Below are 10,063 nucleotides of genomic sequence, written 5' to 3' on the forward strand. Positions count from 1 at the left end.
TTGAACCTTACGAACAGAACACTCTGATTTTATAACTTTAACAAGATCATTTTCAGTCAGATATGTATCGACCGATCTCACAATACCTTTTTTTTCAGTTAAATGTGAGGGGATATAAGCTATCAGTTTATTGTCTTTGAATACCGAATTTTCCACTAATTTGTTCGCAACTAACCCTGAATTAACTTCAATTTTAAGTCTGTTACGACCCACGCTACTAATTTCTAAGATCGATTTTTCGTATTCCGAAAGTGCTAACAGTTTTTCACCAAGTCTCATTGGATGCAATCTTCCCACATTCAAAACTTCGTGTTCCACAAAAATTAAGTACGGACCTGTATCTCTTGACGTAAATCGATTATTAATGGAAATATCGCGTCTGAAAGACTGGTTTGGCTGGTCTAAATTACTTGCTGTTGTTGTTAATGAGCTTTTATTGTTATCATTATCTGCTGGAAAAACTTGATTTTTGTCCCCTGTTGCAATATTATTCTTATCGGCTTCTGTAAATCCACGAAAACCATCTTGATTAATATTTACATTTGAATCGTCGAGTTCCATGCCATCCAGAACCCTGATATCCCCGATTCTTATATTTGAAGATCGCGGCGGCTTCCCGCCGCCAGGTGAAGTTCCCGACATCCGTCCCAGACAGAAGTCGGATTTTTAAGTATAATTTCCCAGGACAAATTAAGTAATGAATCGACTTACTTGTAGAAATCCAAAAACTTAACCAAATAAATGAGTAAAAGGTAAAAAAACTGTGTATTTTTTGCGGCAATTAGTGAATCGACTTTTAAATCAAACACGTCTAATCACTAAGAGACTTGATAGACGACTCTGACTTCTATTTCAAAATCTTCTAAGTCGAAATATTTTGTAAAGGATCTTCTGGCAGTGATGACGCTTTAAAACCGATTTTGGCAGGAACCTTAAACATAGCTTCATACGGACTGCACTTGGTGCCAAAAGGGTAAGTTCGATTCTTGGCGAATTGTACAGATCGAGGACCCTCTGGCAACTTGTTTGTTTGTTTGCTCTAACTGGGAACTTAGTATATTTTCAATGTATTTATTCGCAACAGATCTTTGTGACTGACTGTGTCTTGGCTTACACTGTGCACTATCTTCCAAATCTTTCCACATGGAGCACAGTTCTTCTATAATTATGTTGGAGAATTCCAGTCCATTATCGCTTTGAAGAATGCTAGGAGCTACAAAGGTACAAAATATGCCAACGAGAACTAACGGAACTTCTTCTGCACGCTTAGTTTTCAGCGGCCGTAATTGTACTCTGGGCTAATTAGCAAAATTCATGGAAAAGTTATTTACCAGCAATTTTATTGCTGGAATCGAATTATAAGATCCTATATATTAATAATGTAGGTATGCAAAGTCCGCAGATAGTGTGCTACTTTTTTTATAAACAAAATGGCGCCGACAAATCGTATTTTTTTCAATTATTGCTCTATAACTCCGAAGATTTTAACTTTACAACAAAAACACCTTAATAAAAATTCACTGCAATTAAATTCTGCATAGAGATATGTTTTTCACGATGTGCTCCGACGAAAATTTTCCTCGGAAAATGCGGGTTTTCCTAACAAAAACTCTAATTTTCAAATAAAGTTTTAGGTAAGTAATTATTAATCAATAATTAAATAACTTAGTGACATCAAATCTTTCTTGGTATAGATTGTAATTCCAGAAGCCGGTGAAAATTAAACGAATATTTTAGCAACAATTCAATTGTTAATTAACAAATTACGATTGTAATAATAACCAAAATAATCATGATACATTGATCAAACTTATGAAGATTATAAAGATGAGATGCTTATTTAATATTTTATCGACAAAATATAAATTTTTCTTTTTTTGCATAATCTTTAAAAAAATTGTTATAAACAAATTAACATTTCTCAGAAATTGTTTATTATATTCTAATTTTAAAAATACTTAAAATGCGTATTTCATAGGTCTTGAAAATGAATGCTTTAAAAAAATTTTCCAACCATTTGCAAAAAAGTTATGAAACAGCAAAGTTAATATACGAATTCTCCGTTGTTTATAATTTGTTTTAATTGTTTCAAAGCTTAAAAGTGAGTCTATGGTACAACCTAATCACTCACAAAGAATGTCAAAAATTAGTGCAATGGTTATATTTTAATCAAAGATTAAAAATACTTTTTTTTTTTGTAATTTTTAGCGCAAACGTAGGCCTGATACAGAGTCGGAGCTAAAATGTTCACTCGAAGCGACTGACACGCAGCATACATTATTTATTAAAAGTGTCCATCACGCGGCCGGTCGTCGCTCCGAATGAAAATTTTAGCTACAGTACTGTGTTACTCTACTTTCGCGCGTGTAAATTACAAAAAAATATATTTATTATCTTTAATTAAAATATAACCATTAAACTGATAATCGATATTTTTTTGTAAATAATTAGCCTGTACTTTAAACTCCTACGCTTTGAAAGAATTAAAAAAAATTATAAACACAGTAGTAATCGTATGTTTACTTTGCTGTTTCATAACTTTTTTACAAATGGTTGCAAAAAAGTTTTAAAGCATTCATTTTCAAGATATTTGAAATGCGCATTTTAGCTATTTTTTAAAATTATAATATAATAAAAACTTTCTGAGAAACGTTAATTTGTTTATAACTATTTTTTTTAAAACATTTAAAGATTATGCAAAAAAATAAAAAATTCATATTTTGTCGACAAAATGTTAAATAGGCATCTCATCTTTATAAGATTTCAAAGCTTGATCAGTGTATCATAATCATTTTGGTTATTATTGCGACCGTAAATTATTAATTAACAATTGAATTGTTGCTAAAATATTCGTTTAATTTTCATCAGCTTCTGGAACTATAATCTAAACCAAAAAGGCTTTTAAGTCACCAAATTATTTAATTATTGGTAGATAATTACTTATCTAAAACTTTATTTGAAAATTAAAGATTTTGTTGGGAAAACCCGCATTTTCCGAGGAAAATTTTCGTAGGAGCAGATCGGGAAAAACGCGTCTCTATGCAGAATTTAATCACGGTGAATTTTTATTTGGGTGTTTTTGTTGTAAAGTTAAAATCTTCGGAGTTATAGAGCAATAATTAAAAAAAAACACGATTTTCGTGCGCCATTTTGTTTATAAAAAAAGTAGCACACTCTCTGAGGACTTTGCATACCTATATTATTAATATATAGGATCTTATAATTCGATTCCAGCAATAAAATTGCTGGTAAATAACTTTTCCCAAAAATGGCCTATTCTCCGATAATCAGCCCAGACTATTGTACAAATTTTGTTAAAAACCTTACTAGCATAGAGGCAGAAATGTGAAAACTGAACTTTGAAGCAACTAAACAAAGGAAAACAATAACTGTAGTGTGGATTAAAGGACACTAAGGAATAAAAGGTAATGATGTAGTAGACACACTAGCCAAATCAGCCACTGACACAGAATACGATGTTCCATCTACAGATCTTACCTCCAAGTTTACTTCACATTTAAAACAATTGTGGCAGCAGGAATATAATTCATAAGTGACAGGGCTTAACTATGTCTGCCACCAAAATAACATACCATCAAAAAGCTGGTTTCATGGATTAACAGAACGAAACTTCATTGTTACAATAAACAGAATAAGATCTAATCATGCTATGACTCCTTTGTACAAATATAAAATAGGACTGGATGAAAACCCATATTGTCTATGCGGAGAAGTTGGTGATATGAACCATGTATTCCTAGAATGTTCAAGAAATAAGAAGAGCATTGAATCATTTTTCGAAGATATGGTAAAGCTCAAATTCTGTTTGCTAACCTATCTAAATTGTATAATTTTTAGTAATAATATTAACTTATATTAATGTTTGTATAATCATTTAATTCGTTGCAAAATGAAATTGTAAAAAACTAATACCATTGGAAGCAATTCTGCGATACAAAATTAAATATATTGCAAATATTTTGCAATTTTCTAAGCACCCAATAAGGATAGACATATTCAGCGAACGACATATTTAAGTTTTTTATGATTTATGAGTTTCTTACTTCCAAATTTGTTTAAAATGCTCAACTTTTTGGCAATAGACGAAAAAAGCGAGAATTTAGCGTTTTTTGATCTTTTTTGTTTATAACTATGTATATCATCAAAATCGGCTGCAGGAAACGTATAGGTTATTATTATAGATGTCACACTACTAAAAAAATTTGATTTCGGCCTGGAGGGGGTTGTGTCACCAACAGGATATTTTTTCCTTATTTCTCTGAACTACTGGCCGCTATGGACTATCCAAGTTGCTCACCAATTTTTCCATTATTCATCTTTCCCCTAGATACCGCGGTAATGTTGTTCTCTCTACTGCACTGCGGGGATGATGTTTTTGTGCCTTTGTGAAAGTGTTCCTGCTTTCCGCTGAAGACTATATCCGTTTTTGACCACCTGATAGTACCAAATGAGTAGCTAAGCGCTGAAAAGGCGTAGGCACATATTTAATGACTTAAACAAATTTTTAATATTTTTACTACTTTTATCATTTGCTTATGGTCAATTTTCCGCTTCTCGATGATTATTATTTATTATTATTATTATAAAATAGGTAAAATTCTAATTGTCAAATTAAAATTTTGGTCAATTCTCATTAAAGGTAGTAAAATCCTTAATTTTTTATTCTACCACTGGCAGGGAAAATAGCCTAGGCACTAGCCGTTGTCTATCTCAAGCCAATATTAAGCTATAGAGTTTCACGTTTAGGCTTGTTTGACAAGCCAACAATGTTGAAAATGATTTGTTATTCTTAATTCACACATTTGTCTCTCCTTCCGTCAATTACAAAGTTTAACGGTTTATTTAAGTTACAGAATGACTTAAAAACACTTATAAAATGAATTGCACAAATCTGAATAAAATAACCTTCGTTTTTTAAATATTTCTGAATAATAAAATATAATAGATATAATAGTTGATTTACTCTAATTCTATTTTTTTTTTTTAGGTGAAAGCATTGTCAAATCACAGTCTGATTAATGGATTTTTGATTATCTGTAAATGCAGGCCGATTTTCTGCTGAAGATGCAATTTTTAACCTTTACGGATTCATAGAATACGCTAGTATATTGGATCTGCATAAAGAGGAAAAAGAGACAATGTCAAATAACATTCAAAATCTTGATCTAGTGTATAAATGTAATTATATACTGTCTTGTTAATATTAAATGTTGTTTGTAATGGCGTTTTCTATATCCAGTTTTCATATAGATCTAAATTACATTAAAGTAGAGAGCTGCAGAAGAGTTTGCTGTGGAACCCTGAGGAGTCATCGTCTTATTTATATAGAAGTGCTTTTTGACTAAATGGGACTGGTTCATTAACAAACAGTGCAAGTAAAACGTAACTCATTAACGTATATTCATAGATATATTATGCTTATTATGTAACAGTGATGAATACTCGATTTACAAATCCACCAAAATCTAGCTGATTGGCCTTAACCAAAGCCATTAATACCAGAAAAAAGAACAGTTGAAGTAGTACATATATTATGAAGTTTATTTATAATAATCATTACGTTAGTATTGACTTCAAATTTGAAAAGTCAATTTATGATTATTATAAAACAAAAGAAATTGGAACTGTATCAACAACACACTTTGTCGTCTAAATCGAGAGAAGAAAAAGTTATCTCATAATATGTCAGGCAGTACCAAAGATTGGTTATGATTGTACAGAAAAGGTCACACAGTGTTGCTCATTCTTTTTTTCTGTATACCATATACCAACACTCATATGATGGATTCTTATCGCCATCCTTTATCCGATTCTTTGCCCTATGAAGTTTAACTTACCATGGGTAATATCAACGTGTTATGACAAAGTGAAATTAAGTGTAAACTAGATTTATTTATAATAATCATTATGTTAGCTGCTAACCTAATAGATAATGGTATTTTTTTAACCTCTTCGCATTCTTCACCAAACATTATTATAACAATTTCACAGGGTGCTGGCAAAATAGTCGTCTCGGCAGTTGTATGGGATTTCATATTTTTGCAATCAACTCGGCCACAGCCTAACTGGCTTCTTGTGCTTTATCCGACATAGATGAAAGTTTTTTAAAAGTGGAAGCCTAAGTAGACTGATTTGACAAGAGCCTTTTAAAATATTCAATAGGGTTTTCAGCCGCAAATGAATGCTTTGTGAGTACTGCCCTGTTAAGCATAAGAGTCGTATCTCCATATTTAAATATTTTAAGGAAAAACCTCTTGTCTTTCTGCCATCCTAAGTACTAATATGATTTAAATTGTAATAACCTTAATGTATACATTTTTTAACGTAGAATTTAAATACAAACTTGTTTTTTACAATCTAAGCGTTTAAAACATGTTTTTGTTAGTTACGACAAATTTGCCTAACAATCAGCAACTAAAATAGTAATGATGATTAGTTTAACAAATCGTAAGTGACCATCTCTATAGAAAAACTACACTTAACAAAGGTTAAAATGTATATTATAACTTCAATTTTTTCATATAAATGTTTTACAAAAAAATATATTTAATGCTCATGAGACGCTGAGCTGTAACTTACTAGTAAACTATACTGTTTAACTTAAACAACGTTTTACATAACTAAAAAACATTATTATAATTTGTATTTGTAACTAAAATGAAAACTCTAACTTATATCCAATAAATACAGAGCAATATTATGTCAACTGAAATTTTGATTATGATTAGTAATTTATTCATCTTCAGTTACAGGATTTTCGGATACCGGCAAATCATTCCAAAAGTTCATTATGGTAATGGGAATAATTCCACGAAGTCGGTTTATAAGAGTGTCCTTCCTATTTTGACTTATGCCGCGATAGTCGATCTTGCTTTTAGGCTTTTCCAAACCATTCTTTTGGTGCTTTGCTACTAAAAAATTCAATACTATAGCCTCTTGTTCATTAAATGTGCATTTTTACGACAATAACTGATTTCCTCTTTCAAAATCAACCTGAACCATATTGTTTAAATATGGCCGAGGATTTATTCTGCTGAATTTATACTGAGAACTTTTGTCTTCCCAGTTGAAAAAATTGTTAATTTTCATTTCAATTAATTTCACTTTGGACGAGTTAGCTTTTTGAACAGCATCTTTATAATCTTCGAAATCAAACACCTTTTTCATTTGCTTTAGGGACTTTTCTACCTGGTGGTGAAATGAGTCTGCCGACATAAATGTATGTTCCGGTTCAAAAAATTTTAGAGATAAAGATTTTAAAGCGACGTCAGAAGAATTTACCAGATACACACAGAAACTAAAGAAAGCCCAGTTTTTATTTTGGGCTGCACAGTTGTCCAACCACAAAATAACATTTTCCACGTCTCTGTTATCCAGAAAAAAAGCATAGAAGGCACTAATAATGTCTTCTTTGGATCGTCCCGATATGGCTTCATGCCAAACTACTGCTGTGGGGAATTGCTTGTGTTTTCTTCCTATTGGAACAATACTTTCATTTAATGCTATAATACGAGGTACGAAAATCACCTTAAACATTTCGCACCGCGGCAGCATAATGACCTAAAAAAATATTTCTTTGGGAGAAGAAAACAATATAATGTGATTAGGGCTGTCACGACTAATATTAAGAAACATGTTATCGAAACGTCGCGTCAGGAAGAAATTCCAATTTCCTGTAACTAGCATCGGAGATGGTAGTTGCAGTAAATTGGAATTTACTGCAACTTCTAAAGTAGCCGCCCATAAGTCCAAAAAATATGTTAAACATTATAATATTTTCTTACCTTCCGAAGATCTGCTGAACATGCCAATGTGTTGGGATTATCCGCTTCTGCATCAATTTGATATTGGTGTCGAGCTGAGTTTGCCTTTTCAATATGCCTTTCCACTAGTAGCGGATCTTGCGCTCATGAATCCATGCTGATCTGTAGATATAAGATTCCTAGCAGATACATATATTAGGGGAGTACAATTAGAACGAGAAGATACAATGTTTCGGAAAAAATCAAACAAGGTTATATTTTTCTAAAACTTTTTTTGTTAGTTTATAAATATGTTAAAGTAAAAAGTTCTACTCACAAATTTCGCCGCTAATTGTTTATTAATTGTTTAAACAATAACAATTGTTTTGTATAAATAATGTTAAGAATATAGGTGAATTCAACATTTTATTTTGATAAAAAAATGTTTTTATTTTAGTTTTGATTATGCTGAACCCGAATCAGACATTACAATTTGCAAATTCAAAATGGCGGATTTTTTCCTAAAATTCCTTAAAAAGCAGTTGTAAAATCCGAATTTTTTTTATAAAACGTGTTTGTTTACATATATGTGGATATTTTTGAGAGGTTGCTGAACCTGAATCAAATTTTGATAATTTAAATTATAAAATGGCAGATCCAAAATGGCGGATAACTTAAAAAATAGTTGTAAAATCATAATTTCTTTACAAAATGTATTTATTTCTACATATATTTATTTTTGAGAGCTTTGATAAACCTAACTTAAATGTTAACATTATAAACTATAAAATGGCGGATCCAAAATGCGGATTTTCTAAAAAGAACATTTTTCTAAAACATTTATTGTCTTTATTTTTAACAGGTTGTTGAATCTGAATTAAAGATTAAAAATTTAAATTTCAAAATGGCGGATCCAAAATGGCGGATATTTAAACGAAAAACAAGTAGAATCCAATCAAACAAATATGGAATTTCATTCTTAAAAAAAGATAAACAAATAATTTTCACAAAAATATTAAAAATTAAAATGTATTAGAAAGAAAGAACCAATTATTCAAAATCTATCTCTTCAATATTCAAAAAATTGTTGCAATGGAATCATAAATAAAAAGTTATTCTTAGTAAAAAGCTCTGCATATTCTAAAACTTTAAATGCAATCATAAAATATCAATTTTGTACAAGATATGTCAATAAATAAAAATTTCAGTTAGGAGTAAAATACCTATATTTTTCATAATACTGAAAATTGTTATTATGGAAAGTTGTTCAGAATTAAAAACGATGTGTCAATATGCAATTACACTTTTATGCAATTTTTTTACATAATACCTCGTATAATATTGATAAAATATAATATTTTATATTTGCATATTAAGTGTTAGACCATGCACAGCTATTTATGACGAATAACTTTCTTCATAAAATTAATAATTAATCAGTTATCATAAATAATAAGTGAAAATTTAATGATGTTTGGTATAATTAATTTGAAGCAATATTAAAAAAAAAACAAATTTTCGATTACAAGGATATAATTAAATATTGGAACATAGTTTTTAATTCCAAACAACTTTTCTTTATAAAAATTTTCGATATTGTGAAATATAAAGGTACTTTACTCTTGAGTGAAATTCATATTTTTTTACATACCTCGTACAAAATTAACAAAATTTGATATTTAATGGTTGCATCTTATGTTATATACGATGCAGAGTATTTTATAAAGAATAACTTTTTTTCGTAAAACTGATATTAAAAAAGTTATCAATAGGTTCCAAGTTACGCAGACATACTGTATAAGAGCTAAAAAATTTTTTTTTTGTTAAACATTTATTATTTTTGAAGCTTATTATTACATTAATTTTAGGTAAGTTTTACAGAAAAAAGTTTTGATCACTCTGTATATACATTTTTTCAGCTGGTAATTTTCGGTTTTTGTATTACATTTTTGTTATCTTTCTTAGTTTTCTCAAAAAGAAATTGTTTATTTCATTTTTAATCTAAAATAATTCAGTGTTTTTTAAAGATTACATCCTAGGCTTTAAAAAAATATTAAAAAAATTGTATTAGATTTATTCAAACTTGAGTAATACCGCCTTAAAGTGGTGGGAATTCTGTAGAACTACTAAGTTTTAAAAAATTACATTTTTTGAGACAGCGTATTATTTGAATTAAATTTTTGAGATTTTTTTTTAATGAAACATCGTTTAGTAAGATGATTGAGAGGTAAGTTGTGCAAATTTGAGAGCTTTGTAAGTAAAATTGTATTAGTTACACATTTTTAAATCATTTTTAAACA

General features: G+C 29.8%; 1 protein-coding gene across 1 annotated transcript; it reads right to left on the reverse strand.

Moving 5' to 3' along the window:
- Positions 1 to 5,527: 5,527 nt before the first annotated feature.
- On the reverse strand, positions 5,528 to 7,615 carry LOC126890900 (uncharacterized). The gene has a single exon (XM_050660061.1). It carries the CDS (start codon positions 7,573 to 7,575, stop codon positions 6,979 to 6,981), a length of 597 nt encoding a protein of 198 aa, XP_050516018.1. The 5' UTR covers positions 7,576 to 7,615; the 3' UTR covers positions 5,528 to 6,978.
- Between the last annotated feature and the right edge of the window lie 2,448 nt (positions 7,616 to 10,063).

Source organism: Diabrotica virgifera, chromosome 9 (genome assembly GCF_917563875.1).
Source record: "Diabrotica virgifera virgifera chromosome 9, PGI_DIABVI_V3a".
Taxonomy (NCBI): domain Eukaryota; kingdom Metazoa; phylum Arthropoda; class Insecta; order Coleoptera; family Chrysomelidae; genus Diabrotica; species Diabrotica virgifera.

Excerpts from the sequence above, each read along its gene's own strand:
- LOC126890900 (XM_050660061.1), bottom strand. The coding sequence starts at position 7,575 with ATGCTGCCGCGGTGCGAAATGTTTAAGGTGATTTTCGTACCTCGTATT.